The sequence below is a fragment of the Pogoniulus pusillus genome, chromosome W, assembly GCF_015220805.1.
Source record: "Pogoniulus pusillus isolate bPogPus1 chromosome W, bPogPus1.pri, whole genome shotgun sequence".
NCBI lineage: Eukaryota > Metazoa > Chordata > Aves > Piciformes > Lybiidae > Pogoniulus > Pogoniulus pusillus.
Genome location: NC_087308.1, coordinates 176,710 through 196,911, shown reverse-complemented (window position 1 = coordinate 196,911; position 20,202 = coordinate 176,710). Strand labels below are relative to the sequence as shown.

The window sequence follows — 20,202 nt, the reverse complement described above, 5'->3', positions numbered from 1 at the left end:
CTGGAAGCCTTGGTGCAGGAGGAAAACTATGATGTTGTCACCATCACAGAAACGTGGTGGGATGACTCGCATGATTGGAGTGACGTAATCACTGGCTACAGACTCTTCAGGAGAGACAGGCAAGGGAGAAAGGGTGGGGGAGTGGCTCTGTATATTAGGAATGCTCTGGACGTCATGGAGGTAGAGATTAAGGATGATCAATTGAGTCATTATGGGTGAGAATTAAGGGGAAGGCCAACAAGACCGATATCCTGGTTGGCGCCTGTTATAGACCACCCAACCAGGAAGAAGAGGTTGATTTATTATTCTTTAAACAACTGGAAGCTGCCTCAAGATCACCTGCCCTTCTTCTGGTGGGTGACTTTAACCTACCAGACACCTGCTGGGACTTTAATACTGCAAATAAGAGGCAGTCTAGAAGGTTTCTAGAGTGTGTGGAAGACAACTTCCTATCCCAGCTGTTACGTGAGCCTACCAGGGGGGCAGCCCTGCTTGACCTGCTGCTCACAAATAGAGAGGGGCTGGTAGGGGATGTGGTGGTTGGAGGCTGCCTGGGCAGTGATCATGAAATTATAGAGTTTTCAATACATGGAGAAACCAGAAGGGCCATCAACAGAACCTCCACACTGGACTTCCGAAGGGCAGACTTCAGCCTATTTATGAAACTCACTCAGAAAGTTCCTTGGAAAAGAGCCCTTGAAAATAAAGGGGTCCAGGAAGGTTGGACCTACTGCAAGAAATAACTCCTGAAGGCACACAAGTAGGCTGTGCCACTGAGTGGGAAGACGAGCCAACGAATGAGGCAGCCAGACTGGATAGGCAGGGAGCTGCTGAAGGCATTAAAGATTAAAAAGAGAGTATATCACCTTTGGAAAAGTGGGGAGGTGTCCCAGGAAAAGTTCAAGGAAGTTGCTAGGTCTTGTAGAGGAAAAATTAGAGAGGCAAAAGCCCACTTAGAGCTTAGGCTGCCACGGCTGTCAAGGAAAATAAAAAATGTTTCTACAAATATATGAATGGCAAGAGAAGGGGCAAGGACAACCTCCAGTCCTTATTAGATAGAGAGGGGAATATAGTGACAAAGGATGAGGAAAAGGCAGAGGTGCTTAACACCACCTTTGCCTCAATCTTCAATAGTGGGACAGGTTGTCTCCAGGACATCTGGACTCCTGAACTGCCAGATGGAGTCAGGGACCAGTATAGTCCCCCTCTAATCCATGAGGAAGAAGTAAATGACCTGCTGAGACACTTGGATCCTCACAAGCACATGGGACCGTATGGGAACCATCCTAGGGTGCTGAGAGAGCTGGCAGATGAGCTGGCCAAGCCACTCTCCATCATTTATCAACAGTCCTGGCTCAATGGAAAGATTCCTGAAGACTGGAAGCTGGCCAGTGTGATACCCATCCACAAGAAGGGTCGTAAGGAGGAGCCAGAAAACTACAGACCTGTCAGCCTGACCTCAGTGCCAGGCAAGGTGATGGAACAGGTCATCTTGAATGCCATCACAAAGCACCTAGAGGATGGCCAAGGGATCAGGCCCAGCCAGCACGGGTTTAGGAAGGGCAGGTCCTGTCTCACCAACCTGATCTCCTTTTATGATCAGGTTACCCACCTGGTCAATGTGGGGCAGGCTGTGGATGGAGTCTGCCTGGAGTTCAGCAAAGCCTTTGACACTGTTTGCCACAAGAAGCTCCTAGCCAAGCTGGCAGCTCATGGTTTGGACAGATACACTCTGTGCTGGATCAAGAACTGGCTGAATGGCAGAGCCCAGAGAGTGGTGGTGAATGGTGCCACATCCAGTTGGCAGCCAGTCACTAGTGGTGTTCCACAAGGATCAGTGCTGGGCCCAGTCCTGTTCAACATCTTTATTGATGATCTGGACGAGGGGATTGAGTCCAGCATCAGTAAGTTTTCAGATGACACCAAGCTAGGAGCAGGTGTTGATCTGTTGGAAGGAAGGAGAGCCCTGCAGAGAGACCTGGACAGGCTGGATGGGTGGGCAGAGGCCAATGGGATGAGACTGAACAAGGCCAAGTGCAGGGTTCTGCACTTTGGCCACAACAACCCCAAGCAGCACTACAGGCTGGGGACGGAGTGGCTGGAAAGCAGCCAGGAGGAAAGGGACCTGGGGGTACTGATAGATAGTAAGCTGAAGATGAGCCAGCAGTGTGCCCAGGTGGCCAAGAGAGCCAATGGCATCCTGGCCTGCATCAGGATCAGTGTGGCCAGTAGGACAAGGGAGGTTATTCTTCCCCTGTACTCAGCACTGGTCAGGCCCCACCTTGAGTACTGTGTCCAGTTCTGGGCTCCTTGAATCTGCCTGTTGTTTATTTCTCCTCACATACTTTCCCATGGCTCTCCTGCACCTGCATTCCCACACCAATGGACTGGAGGGTAGCAAATGTGACACCTACCTACTAGAAAGGAAGACGGTAGGATCTGGGAAACTATAGGTCTGCCAGTCTGACCTCGGTGCCAGGGAAGGCCATGAAGCAGGGCATCTCAAGTGCCATTACACACCATATAGAGAACAACCAGGGGATCAGGCCCAGTCAGCACGGGTTTATGAAGGGCAGGTCCTGTCTGACAAACCTGATCTCCTTTTATGACATGATGACTTGGATGAGGGAAAGGCTGTGGGTATTGTCTACTTCCAAGAAACCTTTGACACCGTTGTCCACAGAATTGTTGTGGACAAAATGACTGCTCATGGCTTGGATAAGCACAGCTCTGCTAGATAAAGCACTGCTGGATGAATGGGCCCAAAGAGTGGTGGTCAATGAAATTAAATTCAGCTGGTGGCCAGTCACAAGTGGTGTTCCTCAGGGCTCAGCATTGGGACCACATCTTTATTGATGGTCTTGATGAAGACAGAGTGTGTCAGCAGTGAGTTTGCAGATGACACCAAGTTAAGTGGCGTTGTTGATCATGAGGGTAGGGAGCCTCTACAGAGGGACATGGGCTTCGACAAGGTGTAAGGGGAAGTCTGAAGAGCATTATCTGTCACTTCATTGTCATCAGGAATAGGGACCCCCTTACCTTCAAAGACTTTGACTAAAACTCAGACTAACATCTCAGCATGAGTTTGCAGTGGCCTATCCCATAGTAAGTTACTGATTAAGTTGCTGTTCCCATACAACAAATATGCTACAGATGCAAGTCTTTGTGGGAAGAAACTGGCCTGGTACCAATGGTCAGTATCTGCCAGCTATGATGGATGGTTCCATTGTTTAAGAGTGTTGTCTCAGAACCAAACAGTGGAGCTGCCCTCATAAGAGACTGATGTTTTGGCGTTGCTAAGGAGACCGTGGACTCAAGTGAACTTTGCTTATTATAATGTCATTATAATACCAAAACACACCTCCCAGCCTCAGGCTACCCACCTCCAAAGCGGACCATGCCTTGGGCCTGCCTCCTTAGGCCTAGACTACACCTCAGTCACCACTCCTTGAGCATGCATGGAAGCCTTACATCATGGGGGGCACGAGGAGCAGAGAGACAGGGGTTCAGTCATCAACAGGTGTGAAGTCTCCCTAGCAAGAGGTGAGAGTTCAAGAGCTCGAAAGCTCAAGAGCCCCAAGAACACCAAGAGCTTCAACAGTTTCTGCTTGAGCTCTCAACTTCATCTCTGCACTTCACTACAACAGAAGAGGTCTCTTCCAACAACAAGAAGAAAGACCACGACAACAAGAACAGGAGGACCAGCAGGACTGGACCTTAGAAGCAGAGAGACGTCTTTGGGACCCTCGCATTGTTGGTAGCTATAGGACCTCCTCCCCTTCCCTCTCTTCACTTCACTTTCCCCCCTTTCTCACAGGATCGCAGGATCACAGGATGTTAGGGATTCGAAGGGACTGAAGGAGATCATCGAGTCCAACCCCCCTGCCAGAGCAGGGCCACACAACCTAGCACAGATCACAGAGGAATGCATCCAGACAGGCCTTGAAAGTCTCCAGAGAAGGAGACTCCACAGCCTCTCTGGGAAGCCTGTTCCAGTGTTCTGTGTCCCTTACAGTAAAGAAGTCCCCCCTTGTGCTACAACTTACACCCATTGCTCCTTGTCCTATCCAGGGAGCAAGTGAAAAGGGCCTGTCCCCCCACTCCTGACAGCCAGCCCTCAGATATTTATAGACATTTATTAAACCCCCTTGTGGTCTTCTTTTCTCCAGGCTAAAAAGCCCCAGGTCCCTCAGCCTCTTCTCATAAGGCAGTGCTCCAGTCCCGTAATCATCCTTGTAGCCTTCGTCTGGACCCTCTCCAGCAGATCTTAAACTGGGGAGCCCAAAACTGAACACAGTATTCAAGATGAGGTCTCACCAGAGCAGAGGGAGAGAAAAACCTCCCTTGATCTGCTGGACACACTTTTCTTAATACACCCCAGGATCCCATTGGTCTTCTTGGCCACAAGGGCACATTGCTGTCCCATGGATAACTTGTTAGCCACCAGGACCCTCAGGTCCCTCTCCACAGTACTGCTCTCCAGCAGATCACCTCCCAGCCTGTACTGGTGCAGTTTATTATTCCTCTCCAGATGAAGGACTCTGCACTTGTCCTTGTTGAATCTCATTTGGTTCCTCTGTGCCCAGCTCTCCAGTCTGTCCAGGTCTCACTGGATGGCCGCACAGCCTTCAGCTATATCAGCCAAGCCTCCCAGTTTAGTGTCATCAGCAAACTTGCTGAGCACACACTGTCTGTATGTCCCCTCATCTATGGCATTGATGAAGATGTTGAACAGCACCGGACCCAGCACTGATCCTTGGGGAACTCCACTAGTCACAGCTCTCCAGATGGACCTGGCACCACTGATCACCACCCTCTGGACTCTATGTCAAAGAGAGATGATGTCAAAGGCCTTGCTAAGGTCAAGGTAGACTACATCCATTGGTCTCCCTGAATCTACCCATTCAGTTACAGCATCATAGAATGCTATCAAGTTAGTCAAGCAAGATTTCCCCTTAGTAAATCCATGCTGACTACTCTTGATAAACTTCTTCAAAGTGCCTTGAGATGCCCTCCAGAAGGAGCCACTCCATTATTTTTCCAGGGATGGAGGTGAGGCATGAACAGATTCCTTTGTAGAGTCTTCCTACCTTCAAGCAGGTCAACACTCCTGCCCAATTTGATGTCATCTGCAAACTTCCCAAGGGTGCACTCAATCTCCTCATCCAGGTCATTGATAATGATATTAAACAAGACTGGTCTCAAAATTGAACCCTGGGGAACACCACTTGTGACAAGCCACCAACTCAATTTAACTCCATTCACAACTCTCTGGGCTTGGCTACCCATCCAGTATTTTACCCAGCAAAGAGAACATCTGTCTAAGCCATGAGCCACCAGTCTCTCCAGGAGAATGATGTGGAAGACAGCGTCAAAGGCTTTACTAAAGTCCAGGTAAACAACATCCACAGCCTTCCCCTTATCCCAATAAGTAGGTCGACTGGTCATAGAAGGAAATCAGGTTGGTCAAGCAGGACTTCTCTTTCATGAACCCATGCTGACTGGGCCTGATCCCCTGGTTGTCCTGCACATGTCACGTGAGTGCACTCAAGAAGAATTACTCCATAACCTTCCCTTGCACCAACGTCAGACTGATAGGTCTGCAGTTCCCTAGATCTTCCTTCTGTACCTTCATGTAGACAGTTGTCATACTGATAATCCTCCAGTCATCTATTTCACCGATACCCATAGACACAGGTTGGAATGCAGAGAGGAATAGAAAACAGTACTTGATTAACAGGTGACTGAGAGGCTAAAGCCAACAACATTTTGGATTCTTTGATATTGGGGAACTTTATATGGCCCCGGGGCTGCAAGCAATAGATGGGGTACAACTGACTCAGAGGGGGAGAAAGATCCTGGCACATGAGCTGGCTGGGCTTGTTGAAAAGGCTTTACACTAGAGTGGAAGGGAGAGGGGGTTAAACTCAACAGTACTAGAGACAAACCAAAGGAGGCTGAGGGTGGTAGGCCAGAGATAGGGGTAAAACCAGCAGCCCAGCTGAAATGTATGTACACTAATGCACACAGTATGGGTAAGAAACAAGAGGAGCTGGAAGCCTTGGTGCAGGAGGAAAACTATGATGTTGTCGCCATCACAGAAATGTGGTGGGACGACTCACACAATTGGAGTGCTGTAATCAATGGTTACAGACTCTTCAGAAGAGACAGGCAAGGGAGAAGGGGTGGAGGAGTGGCCCTGTGTATTAGGGATGCTCTGGATGTCATGTAGGTAGAGATTAAGGATGATCAAGTTGAGTCCCAATGGGTGAGAATTAAGGGGAAGCCCAACAGGGCTGACATCCTGGTTGGAGTCTGTTATAGACCTCCCAATCCGGAAGGAAAGGTTGATTTATTACTCTTTAAGCAACTGGAAGCTGCCTCAAGATCGCCTGCCCTTGTTCTTGTGGGCCTGTTTAACCTGCCAGACATCTGCTGGGACTTTAATACTGCAGAGAAGAGGCAGCCTAGAAGGTTCCTAGAGTGTGTGGAGGACAACTTCTTCTCTCTTCTACCAGGGGTGTAGCCCTGCTTGACCTGCTGCTCACAAATAGAGAGGGGCTGGTGGGGGAAGTGGTAGTCGGACGCTGCCTGGGGTCCAGTGACCACAAAATTATAGAGTTTTCAATATATGGTGAAATCAGGAGGGGCATCAACAAAACCTCCATACTGGACTTACGAAGGGCAGACTTGGGCCTATATAAGGAACTAATTTGGAAACTTCCTTGGGAAACAGCCCTTAAAAACAAAGGGCTCCAGGAAGGTTGGACCTACTTCAAGAAAGAACTTCTGAAGGCACACAAGTAGGCTGTCCCATTGTACCAGAAGATGAGCTGACGAGGGAGGCAGCCAGACTGGATGGGCAAGGAGCTTCTGAAGGAACTAAAGATAAAAAAGAGGGCGTATCACCTTTGGAAAAAAGGGGAGGTATCCCAGGAAGAGTTCAAGGATGTTGCTAAGTCTTGTAGGAAAAAAAAATTAGAGAGGCAAAAGACCATTTAGAACTTAGGCTGCCCACTGCTGTTAAGGAGAATACTAAGTGTTTCTAGAAGTATATTAATAGCAAGAGAAGGGGCAAGGACAACCTCCAGTCCTTATTAGATAGAGAGGGGAATATAGTGACAAAGGATGAGGAAAAGGCAGAGGTGCTTAACACCACCTTTGCCTCAATCTTCAATAGTGGGACAGGTTGTCTCCAGGACAGCTGGACTCCTGAACTGCCAGATGGAGTCAGGGACCAGTATAGTCCCCCTCTAATCCATGAGGAAGAAGTAAATGACCTGCTGAGACACTTGGATCCTCACAAGCACATGGGACCGTATGGGAACCATCCTAGGGTGCTGAGAGAGCTGGCAGATGAGCTGGCCAAGCCACTCTCCATCATTTATCAACAGTCCTGGCTCAATGGAAAGATTCCTGAAGACTGGAAGCTGGCCAGTGTGATACCCATCCACAAGAAGGGTCGTAAGGAGGAGCCAGAAAACTACAGACCTGTCAGCCTGACCTCAGTGCCAGGCAAGGTGATGGAACAGGACATCTTGCGTGCCATCACAAAGCACCTACAGGATGGCCAAGGGATCGGGCTCAGCCAGCATTTGTTTAGGAAGGGTAGGCCCTGCCTGACACACCTGATCTCCTTTTATGATCAGGTTACCCACTTGGTGAATGTGGGGAAGTCTGTGGATTTTGTCTACCTGGACTTCAGCAAGGCCTTTGACACTGTCTGTCACAATAAGCTAGTGGCAAAGCTGGCAGCTCATGGCTTGGACAGATTCAGTCTGATATGCTCCGTTCTGCTGCTCTCAGTGGTTCTGAGACACGATAAGGTAAGCAGAGGGGACGGCTGGGCTGTGGTCTCGCGAGACAGAGTGAGACTGTGACGGGGCTGGTGACGTCAGCCGCGGGAGATTTAAAATCCCACCGCGTGCCGCGCTGGCCGCCATTTTGGCTGCCAAGCCGAGAGAGTGAAAAGCTCTGCAGGCCTAGCTGCAGCTGGGAGAATTTTTTTTTTTTTCTCCTGTTCCTGACTGTCAGTATCACTGCACTATGCCTGTCACTCGTGCTACAAAGGGCAGGAGGAGCGTGTGCACACAGACTGACGTGACCTGGGAAAGCACAGGAGTCCAGGCCACTGGATGCAGGGAGTGCTACAGCCTCTCACTTGCTGCTGAAGGGGAAGGGGAGAACAATTGCACCAGGTGTGAGCAGGTGAACTTCCTTCTCACCTTGGTGGCGGAATTGAAAGACGAAGTGGCCGAGCTGAAGGACGAAGTGTCCAGGCTCAGGTCAATAAGGGAGAATGAAAGGGAGCTGGATCTGTGGGTGCAGGCTCTGCAGATCCCCCCTGCTAAGGAAGCTGCCCCTGGAAACAGTGAGGGATGGGTACAGATCCCTGTCAGGGGTAGTAAAGGAAATCCACCCCAGCCCTCTCCTCCTCTTCCTCTGCCCTTGCACAACAAGTATGAGGCCCTGCATACAGAGGGTGCAGAGGGTGAGAGTGATGAGGAGCATCCAACTGTGTCATTGCCTAGGGTGGAGCAGTCGCCACCAACTGTGGTGACTAGCTCCACAAAAAAAAAAAAAAAGAGAAGGGTTATAGTTGTTGGAGATTCTGTCTTGAGGGGGACAGAGGGACCCATTTGTCGTCCCGACTCCTCTCACAGGGAGGTCTGCTCCCTTCCTGGTGCCCGGGTTAGGGACATCACCAGGAGAATCCCTAACCTAATACGGCCCTCCGATTATTACCCCTTGCTGGTAATACAGGCTGGCAGGGATGAAATTGAAAAGAGGGGTACTAGGGCAATTAAAAAGGAATTTAAGGCCCTGGGGAAATTGATAGATGGGGCGGGAGCGCAGGTGGTGTTCTGCTCAGTTCCCTCTGTGGCAGGGGAGTTCACAGAGAGGAACAGCAGAACCTACGATATCAATAAATGGCTCAAGGGATGGTGCCAGCGGCGGCATTTTGGCTTTTTTGACCATGGGGGAACTTTTACTGCGCCGGACCTACTTGATCGTGATGGGGTGCAATTGTCTAGGAGGGGCGGGAGAATCCTGGCAATGGAGTTGGCAGGGCTCATTAGGCAGGCTTTAAACTAGGTCTGAAGGGGGTGGGTGAGGCAATTACTCTCTCTGAGAAGGAGAGAGTGGGAAGGAATCGAGGGACAATTGGGGAACCCAGAGCCCAGCTGAAGTGCATCTACACCAATGCACGCAGCTTGGGTAACAAGCAGGAGGAATTGGAAGTCCTGGTCCACCAGGGTGACTATGATATAGTTGCCATTTCAGAAACTTGGTGGGATGACAGGCATGACTGGGCTGCTATACTGGGGGGATATAACCTCTTCAGGAGAGATAGGCAAGGGAGAAGAGGAGGAGGGGTGGCTCTGTATATTAGGGAGTCACTCCATGCCGCTGAGCTTGAGGTGAGGGATGAAGGGGTTGAGAGCTTGTGGGTTAAAATCAGAGGGAGGACTAATAAATCTGACATCCTGGTTGGAGTCTGTTATAGACCACCCAACCAGGATGAAGAAACAGACGAGATATTTTACAAACAGCTGGAGGCTGTCTGAAAATCAGATCTTGTCCTTGTGGGCAACTTTAACCTGCCAGATATCTGCTGGGAACTTAATTCAGCAGAGAGGAGGCAGTCCAGGATATTTCTAGAGTGCATGGAGGACAGCTTCATGTCCCAGCTGTTAAGTGAGCCTACTAGGGGTCAAGCTCAGCTTGACCTGCTGCTGTCCAACAGAGAAGGGCTGGTAGGAGATGTGGCAGTGGGAGGCTGCCTGGGGTGTAGTCATCACGAGTTCGTGGAGTTTTCAATATGCAGGGAGGTAGGGAGGCACTACAACAAAACCTACACCTTGGACTTTCGGAGGGCAAACTTCAATTTGCTTAAGAAACTTATTTCCAAAGTCCCCTGAGCAGCAGTCCTTGAGAACAAAGGGGTCCAGGATAGTTGGACCTACTTTAAACAGGAGCTCTTGAAGGCACAGGAGCTGGCAGTTCCCATGTGCCAGAAGATGAGCCGGCGGGGAAGGCAACCAGCCTGGATGAGTAAACAGCTCCTGAAGGAATTAGGGGAAAAAAAGAGGGTGTATCACCTCTGGAAGGAGGGGAAGGCTTCTCCTGATGTGTTTAAGGAGATAGCCAGATTATGCAGGAGAAAAATTAGAGAGGCTAAGGCCCAGCTAGAACTTAGGCTGGCCACTTCCATGAAAGATAACAAAAAACACTTTTATAAATTTATCAACGCTAATAGGAAGGGCAAGAAGAGCCTCCACTCCTTACTGGACCAGGAGGGGAATACTATAACTGATGATGTAGAAAAGGCTGAGGTCCTGAATGCCTTCTTCGCCTCAGTTTTCAACAGTAAGGAGGGAGGAGTTCAGGGCAAGTGGCCTCTTGAACTGGGGGATGGGGTCGGGGAGCGGTGTGTTCCCCTGGAAATTCATGAAGAATTAGTTCAGGACCTGCTGAGCCATCTGGACACCCACAAGTCCATGGGACCAGATGGGATCCATCCCAGGGTGCTGAGAGAGCTGGCAGCTGAGCTGGCCAAGCCGCTCTCCATCATTTTCCAGCAGTCCTGGCTCACCGGAGAGGTCCCAGGAGACTGGAAAATGGCCAACGTGGTCCCCATCCACAAGAAGGGTCGGATGGAGGAACCTGGGAACTACAGACCCGTCAGCCTGACCTCAGTGCCAGGGAAACTGATGGAACAGGTTATCTTGGGGGTGATAAGAGCGCACCTGAGGGATGGAAAAGGGCTCAGGTCCAGCCAGCATGGGTTTAGGAAGGGCAGATCCTGCCTTTCTAACCTGATTTCCTTCTATGATCACGTGACCCGCTTGGTGGATGTGGGGAGGCCTGTGGATGTGGTCTATCTGGACTTCAGCAAGGCCTTTGACACTGTCCCCCACAGCAAACTGCTGGCTAAGCTGTCAGCCCATGGCTTGGATGGCAACACTCTGTGCTGGGTTAGGAACTGGCTGGAGGGCCGGACCCAGAGAGTGGTGGTGAATGGCACTTCATCCAGCTGGCGGCCAGTCACTAGTGGTGTCCCTCAGGGATCTGTGCTGGGCCCCATCCTCTTTAACATCTTCATAGATGATCTGGATGAGGGCATCGAGTCAGTCATCAGCAAGTTTGCAGATGACACCAAGCTGGGGGCAGATGTGACTGAGTTGGAAGGCAGAAGGGCTCTGCAGCGGGACCTTGACCGCCTGGACAGACGGGCAGAGTCCAGTGGGATGGCATTCAATAGCTCCAAGTGCAGGGTGCTGCACTTTGGCTACAACAACCCCATGGAGAGATACAGGCTAGGGGTCGGAGTGGCTGGAGAGCAGCCGAACAGAGAGGGATCTGGGGGTACTGATTGATACCCGCCTGAACATGAGCCAGCAGTGTGCCCAGGTGGCCAAGAGAGCCAGTGGCATCCTGGCATGCATCAGGAATGGTGTGGTCAGCAGGAGCAGGGAGGTCATTCTGCCCCTGTACTCTGCACTGGTTAGACCACATCTTGAGTATTGTGTTCAATTCTGGGCCCCCCAGTTTAAAAGGGACGTTGAGATGCTTGAGCGTGTCCAGAGAAGGGCGACGAGGCTGATGAGGGGCCTTGAGCACAAGCCCTATGAGGAGAGGCTGAGGGAGCTGGGATTGTTTAGCCTGGAGAAGAGGAGGCTCAGGGGTGACCTTATTGCTGTCTACAACTACCTGAGGGGTGGCTGTGGCCAGGAGGAGGTTGCTCTCTTCTCTCAGGTGGCCAGCGCCAGAACGAGAGGACACAGCCTCAGGCTGCACCAGGGGAGATTTAGGCTTGAGGTGAGGAGAAAGTTCTTCACTGAGAGAGTCATTGGACACTGGAATGGACTGCCCTGGGAGGTGGTTGAGTCGCCGTCCCTGGGGCACTTCAAGGCAAGGTTGGACGTGGCACTTGGTGCCATGGTCTAGCCTTGAGCCCTGTGGTAAAGGGTTGGACTTGATGATCTGTGAGGTCTCTTCCAACCCTGATGATACTGTGATACTGTGAAGAACTGGCTGGAAGGCCGGGCCCAGAGAGTGGTGGTAAATGGTACCATATCCAGTTGGCAGCCAGTCATTTGTGGTGTTCCACAAGGATCAGTGCTGGGGCCAGTCCTGTTCAATATCTTTACTGATGATCTGGACGAGGGGATTGAGTCCAGCATCAGTAAGTTTGCAGATGCCACCAAGCTAGGAGAAGGTGTTGATCTGTTGGAGAGTAGGAGAGCCCTGCAGAGAGACCTGGACAGGCTGGATGGGTGGGCAGAGGCCAACAGGATGAGACTGAACAAGGCCAAGTGCAGGGTTCTACACTTTGGACATAACAACCCCAAGTAGCACTACAGGCTGGGGACAGAGTGGCTGGAAAGCAGCCAGGAAGAAAGGGACCCGGGGTTACTGGTGCATATTAGGCTGAAGATGAGCCAGCAGTGTGCCCAGGTGGCCAAGAGAGCCAATGGCATCCTGGCCCGTATCAGGAATAGTGTGGCTGGTAAGACGATGGAGGTTATTCTTCCCCTGTACTCAACACTGGTCAGGCCCCACCTTGATTACTGTGTCCAGTTCTGGGCCCCTCAATTCAAGAGAGATGTTGAGGTGCTGGAACATGTCCACAGAAGGGCAACAAGGCTGCTGAAAGCCCTATGAGGAGAGGCTGAGGGAGTTGGGGTTGTTTAGCCTGGAGAAGAGAAGGCTTAGGGGTGACCTCATTGCTGTCTACAACTACCTGAAGGGAGGCTGTAGCCAGGTGGGAGTTGGTCTCTTCTCCCAGGCAACCAGCAACAGAACAAGGGGACACAGTCTCAAGTTGTGCCGGGGGAAGTATAGGCTGGATGTTAGGAGGAAGTTCTTCGCAGAGAGAGTGATTTGCCATTGGAATGGGCTGCCCAGGGAGGCAGTGGAGTTGTCATCCCCGGAGGTGTTCAAGAAATGACTGGATAAGGCACTTAGTGCTATAGTCTAGTAGACTGGATTGGGCTGGGTGCTCGGTTGGACTGGATGATCTTGGAGATCTCTTCCAAGCTGGTTGATTCTATGATCCTGGAGGTCCCCTTCCAACTCCCTCTGACAGTTCTGTGATTCTGTGATCTGGTGTGGGAATGCATTGCAAGAAGGAATAATAACAAAAAATGAGCACTTCAACCTTGGTTCCCACAGCCGCAGAATACCTTATCTGGGAGAAGGACAGATAAGTGGGCATCTAGTTAATGAGAAAAACAAGGTGCAGTGTATGTAAAAGACTGCGTTGTTCTTGCCTAGGTTATGCTGATGTGTAGGGTGTGTACTCTATACTCAAGACTATATAAATTGAGCCAGAACAAACAATAAAGGTCTCCAGTAGAATTCACACTGAATCATGTGGAGTCCATGTGGCATCGCTCTGATCATACCATTCTGTGTAAGCTTTGCCCATGTTCTCCCGCAACTGCTGCTATCTGGGACCTCCCTGGCTAAACAATACCCCTGATCAATGACGGAGAGTGTCTTGGCTAACTCCTCTGCCATCTCCTTCACTATTCTTGGGTGGATCCCAACTGGCCCCATAGACTTGTGAGTGTCCAGGTGCTGTATGTGGTTCTTGACTGCTTCCTCCTTAATTATGGGGGTTTATTCGGTTCTTTGTCCCTGTCTTCCAGATCAAGAGGCTGAATACCCTAAGGATATTTGCTCTGGCATTAAAGACTGAGAGAAAGGCAGCATTAAGTACCTCAGCCTTTTCCTCATCCTTGGTGGCAATGTCGTCATCGTGTCCCCCCCCACTAAAGGATGAAGATTTTTCCCAGCAGAAGTTCCCTGTTCAGCCAGGCTGGTCATCTTCCCCACCAGTTTGTCTTATATGACACATTTGGACAGCCTGCTCCTATGCCTTTTAAGCTTGAAAGCATTAAAAATGGAATAAAGATCTCCAATAAACAGCATACAGACATCTAAGTGTATGGGGTTGTACTAGTTTAAGGCTCACTGGAAAAAAATCCAGTAAGGGAAATTAGGGCTTTCCTGAAAGTTCAGTGTACAATGTAAATAAATTACAGCATTGGTTGTAAAAGAACAATAACTATAACGTGTATATCATTCATTGGTTTGCTAAGAGGGATAAAATGGCAATGTATAAAGAATTTCACTCTCTTGGGCTCTAGGTTCTGTCACTGTTCCTTCTCCTCTCTGACTCCTCCACACTGTACTAACCTTGACTGATCAGATAACATGTGAGATCTTACTGGTTTTCTATCTGGGGAGAGAAAAGAAGGTGGCATTGGCCCTTTCTGGGCTTTCTTTGTCCAGAGGGGAGGACTGGATTTCTGTATTTCTAAATTGTAAATAATTTTATATAATTGTAAATACATGTAAATGTATTTTGTATATATGCTTGTAAACTTAGCTTGATATAAAATATAGCTTTATCTTACTTTCAAGCTGCCTGAGCTGGTCTGGTAAATTTATTGAGGGGGGGGGAAACTTCCCAACCCACCACAGGGGTCGGTTTCAGTTATGTGATGTGACAGTTCTGCAGACAAACAAAGGTGTTAAGAAATTACATGACAGCTACATGGGAGAGTGATGTTATTTCTCCTCAAACAAGCACTACCCCATCTTCCAGTCATAATTTAGAATATTATTATCACCATTTGACCTCATTGCATATCTCCTGGGAGTTCCTCATGAGATGATGGACCAAAATATGCCTGTGCACCTCAACCACACTCAGATGATCCCTGACATCTGCGTATCAGGAAAGGAGTGCCTGAACTGAAAATACTAAGCAAGAAAGCTTAAGGCACGGGTTGAGGTTCTCTCCTGTTAACTTTCCTATGTATGCTGGCAAAATTCAGTAAAGGGTAGGACAGACAGCTAACCTAGCTAATTTTTAAAGTTTCTCAGTGTGTTTCCTGACAAAGCCTGGTGCAAATCCTCTAGATCATCTCCCCTACTCACCCCTTTTGTCAGCTTCTTCACACACTTTCCCTCCTGCTCCTTTCTTTCACTGACTCAATGGGATAAACTGAACACAAAATGTAGCTTTAGGGCAGTTTTAGTTTCCACTTCCCAGTTTCCATCTTTAGCCCCCTTTTCTCTCACAGTAAAGCAGCCTAATAGCCACATTAAACACAGGGAAGAAGTAAGGAAAGACATTTTAGAACTTGCAGCACTTCAGCATTTTTCTGTGTCAGAGCTCCCCTTGTTCAGCATTTGATAATGCCTAGAGGCTAAGCATTGTGGTAGACCATACAAAGAGTAAGAACAGAAAGTAGTTACTGATTCTTCTGAAAATGACTACCAATCTCCAAAGCTACACATAAAGTAGCAAATTAAGTTGTTCCTGCAAGTCTATACTAAATATACAATGAAAACCTACTGATGCAAAATTATTTCAGTTTCAGTAATTAAAGTGAAAACATTAATGCCTTCTGTATGCTTGTGTGCCTTTCAATCAATACCCTCATGAACTCGCTGTCTAAATAAAACATGTCAGTGGTTTCTTACTGCCCTGAACCTGACTATCCATGTTACAGATTGAACTACTTTCCCCAGTTAAGTATTAAAAAAACACCCATAAAAGATTGTATCCACTGTAGTAAATGAGTGGAATATCCAATGATTGCAGCAACTTACTAAAACAGCACGTGAAAAGCAAGCAGCAAGTTCATACCCACACTCAAGATGCCAAGTTCCCAAATACTGTTTCAGACAAGTATGCACACAAAAATGAAAATTTCTTCAGAAACCACACTCTTGCAATGCTACTCTCTGTGCTAAAGCTCAATTCAGTAAAACAGCTGCCAACAGCACTGACCCAAAAATTGCAACTAAAAATTAACTGTTGTTCAGTTGCAAAGTAACATTTGTTGATTCCTATGTAGTGGAAACAACTTTGCAAAAGTAGAAATTTCTTTTCAAAGACATTGTACACCTCGCTCAGACTCAAAATATGCCTTTAAGATCATCACTTCCATCACAAGCTCTATCATGGGCACAAAGTTATTGGTATACCTTACCAAAATTGACTTAGTAGGGCAAATTAGTTCTAAATTGCAGGAGTTGCAAAAAAAAAGATGATAAACCACAGACACTGAGTTTCGGGAAGAGAGCAATACCGAGGCTAGCTCTGCTGGAATGGCGCTTTTTTTCGAAGCTTTTTTTTTTTCCTTTGGGGCTCTCCCGAGCGGAGAATCCCAGAAGGGGGCAGGGAAGCGGCAGGCACAGCAAGATAGGTGACGTATGTGCACGCTTGAGTGATGCAGCAGGGGCGGTGCTAGGCGCGCAGGTGATTTAAACACGGAGAAGCAGTAGCGCGAGACTCAGGTTCGGTAAGAGAGCAGCTTTCTCTGGTGAACCCAGCCAGCAGTGCAGGGAAGGGGGGGCGGGGGGGAAGTGTAGGAGAGTGTCCCAGGTTGAGGCTATAGGGTTAAAAAAATTTTCTAGGGACTAGAAGATTGTTATTCAATCCCATAATTCTGCTATCTTTTTATAGACTCACAACAAGGTCAGTTCGTTCTCCCTTCAAAGGTTCCGAAGCAGGACGTTTCGCTGCTCGGCGAGCAGTCTGTCTGCCCGGTGCCCTTCCCTCCCCCGCTTCGGTCGCAGACTGTTTCTTTAACCCTTAGCTCCCTGCTATTGCCTCCGCAAAAGGTAAAAACCTCACTTACAGCCTGTTTGTTCCTGCATCTCTCTCATCTCCAAACTACAACCAGACCTACAATAGCAGCCAAAAACATCAAGTCCAAACATACTAGGCAGGCCACTGGGTAACTCAGCTCTTCCAAATAACTCCTAGTCTCTGACACCAACATAACATACGGCACACCCTCAGCGACATTCCTAAACCCTAAAACATTCATAACAAAATCTCCAACCTTCATTAGCACAGCTTTTACCGAGTCCCAGACCATCTTAGCGAAGAATGAACACACCTGGTAATACACCATAGTGGTAAAACACTGCTGAACTGATAAAGTCAGAATTGAGGCAATAATAGGCCAAAATATATCAAATTCATTTTTCCCTGACGACGTCATTCTGATAATAAAAAAAAACAAAACCAAGACTGTGCCCCACGTTTGGAAAAGCACCAAAATTAATGTCCTGGGTTAGGGCAGATCCCTCCCCTGCGGAGAAATAAACTCACCACAACAGATTTTTTTGAAAGTCAGGGAAAGATGAAATTGTATTATTTATAGTATAAGTATAACAATGTAAAGAGAGATAACAACTAGAGAAGGAAGGGGAAAAAAAAACACCAAAACCAATAACCTTAAGGGAGATGGGGGAGGGGTCAAGCAGCAGCGAAGCAGCAGCAGCCAAAACAGCAGCCGGGGAAGATAGGTGCAGCTGAAGCAGCAGAAGAAGGGGCAGAACAAGCTGTGCTTCTAGACATTAAGCACTTGATGCTCCAATGAAATTATATTAATTTATTTGCTGTTGCCATTATATGGCCTATCCCTGGAGTGTTCATCTCTCCCCTATGTCTGAGCTAGAAAATCAGCTCCAACGGTCACAGAGAGGTGTCAAAGGATAATGGTCTCCACATGACGTAAGAATATACTCTTGAAGCCAACCAAAATGGAGGTGGGAACCCAGACAGGGTGCCCACAAAAACATGCCATGACACAAACCATAAGCTCCAGGGAGTGTCTCTGCCACTCTCTTGTACCAGAGGACTGTGGAAGGTGTGAGCAGGTAAACTTTCTGCTCAGCTGGATGGCACAGCTGCAAGCAGAAGTTGAGAAATTACAAGATGAAGTTGAAAGACTTAGGAATATCAGGGAAACTGAAAAGGAGATTGGCTGATGGAGCTAGGCTCTGCCTGCCCTGACGGACAATCAGGGACACCCAACTATGAGCAAGGGGCATCAGGTGTGGGTGGCACAAGAAGCAGGTGGCCACATGCCTTCTTGTCACCTGGAGAGACAAAGGGATATAAGAGTAGGGGAAGAAGGTACTGAACTTTGGCCATAGCAACCCCATGCAGCGCTACAGGCTGGGGACAGAGTGGCTGGAGAGCAGCCATGCAGAAAGGGACCCGGGGGGGAGGGTGGTTGAGAGGTGACTGAACATGATCCAGCAGTGTGCCCAGGTGGCCAAGGTAGCCAATGGCATTCTGGCCTGTATCAGGAATAGTGTGACCAGGAGGACCAGGGAAGTCATTCTGCCCCTGTACTTAGCGCTGGTTAGGCCACACGTTGTGTACTGTGTCCAGTTCTGTGCCTCTCAATTTAAGAAAGATGTTGAGGTGCTTGAACGTGTTCAGAGAAGGGCACCAAGGCTGGTGAGGGGGCTGGAGCACAAGCCCTATGAAGAGTGGCTGAGGGAGCTGGGGTTGATCAGCCTGGAGGAGGCTCAGGGGAGACCTTATTGCTTTCTACATCTACCTGAAAAGGAAGTTAGGGGTTGGCCTCTTCTCCCAGGCACCCAGTGACAGAACAAGAGCACACAGCCTCAAGCTGCACGAGGGCAGGTTTAGGCTGGATGTTAGGAGGAAGTTTTTCACAGAGAGTGATTTCCCATTGGAATGGGCTGCCCAGGGAGGTGGTGGAGTCACCATCCCTGGAGGCGTTTAAAAGGAGGCTGGATGAGGCACTTAGTGCCATGGGTTAGTTAATTAGAAGGTGTTAGGTGATGGGTTGGACTCAATGATCTTGAAGGTCTTTTCCAACCTGATTAATTCTGATGGGACATGTACACATGGGTTGGGAGCTGAGAGACCAGTATTACTCAACTAATTTTTTATGAACATAGACTACCCTTAGCTTGGAACTGAAAACAAAGTGAGGCAAGATACCAAAGACAAAAATATATCCGATTACCTCAGCTGCTACAGAGGCCAGCACGGCACAACATATTTGCCTCTTCTAATGCCAAGTCACTTTTAGCCCCGACCCGAGGGCCACTGCGGGCCTACGATGTGGAAGCAGGGATATGCCCCTCCCCGCTCGCTACCCCGCCAGCCGCTCGGCCGCTTTCCCTGGCGTTCCGACGACTGGAAAACAAAAATCCAACCTAGCTAAAGTCTGTCCCAGGTGGAACGGCCTCGGGCGGAAGCATAGCCCGGCCTCACCCTCATCATGACTCAACACTTCCCGAGGAGGCCCCAAGGCGTACGAGGCGGGGGAGGGTTTGGAGAGAGGGGAAATAGCGCGCGAGTCCCCCTGTGGGCACGGGTCTGGCCAGGCGTGAACGAGGAGTGACCCGTCCCCACTCTCATCAGAGCCCTCATGACACAGCAGAATCAGGAGCAGGATGAGAATCGAGGGCTGGATCAGTCCCGCCGCGCGGAGGCGAGGTAAGGAAAGGCAGGTTGAGCCGGACCCAGCACCACAGTGGTGGGGCCTAGGCCGCGGCCTACTGGCGGCCACCCCACACTTACTCGGATCCTGAGGCCATGGCGCTGGGAGGGGAGGTGGGGTAGAAAGTACGACAGGAAGCGACCAGCGACGACTCCTCAGGGCGAGCGATGGCAGATCTCAGGCACACTCAAGGCAGTAGCGACAGGTCGGGACGCCTCGTACTGAACCTCAGAGCCGACTCATCGGAAGGAGAAACTCCGCCCCGTACTCCCTCACCTGCCCAGCAACAGCGTGCGCTGACCAATCGGAAATTCCTCATGTCCAGTGCCAGAACCAATCGAGGAGCCGATGAAAAAAAAAGAACGGGTGCTCTCCCTCCTCCGCTCCGCCCCTCTCCTTTCGCTTCGCCAATCATCACGAGCCAAGCTCAACACCCGTCAGTCAATCGCAGCGCTGCTCCTGCTGTTCTACACATCAACACGGGTCAGACAGCCAATGTTAAAAATCCGCCAATGGAAAATACAAGCAGAAAGTACCGCCACGACGATCATCTGGGCTAGCCTCGTCTCACGATTTGCTAGTGTCCGAGGAAAGAGAAACGCGCGGGGAGGGTAGCAGCCAATCAGGAGGGGCGGGAGGCGGGTGCTTGGGGAGTAGCCGCAGTGCACTGGGCGCGGTTGGGCTCAACTGGTAGGTTTGTGTGCGTAGCTGCAGACATGACAGACTTGATCCTATCGGGGGCGGTCCCGGAGCGACCTCGGCGAGGTTTTGAAATTACACACTTCAGAGGTTTCATTTCCCCACCGCCGTTCCGGTGAAAGCCTGTGCGGGGTTTGGCCCCAGGTTTCCTTTTCCCTGATTCTTTTTTTGGCAGAGCTGGACTGACCCACTTTAGGAC

General features: G+C 49.6%; 1 protein-coding gene across 1 annotated transcript in view; it reads right to left on the bottom strand.

Annotated features, from left to right (window-relative positions):
- Window positions 1-19,583, bottom strand: part of LOC135192884 (transitional endoplasmic reticulum ATPase) — a 125,698-nt gene extending 106,115 nt beyond the window's left edge. Inside the window, exon 1 of the mRNA XM_064176261.1 lies at window positions 19,385-19,583. Coding sequence (XP_064032331.1) covers window positions 19,385-19,401 — 17 coding nt within the window. The 5' untranslated portion in view covers window positions 19,402-19,583. The remainder of the gene's footprint in view (window positions 1-19,384) is intronic.
- Between the last annotated feature and the right edge of the window lie 619 nt (window positions 19,584-20,202).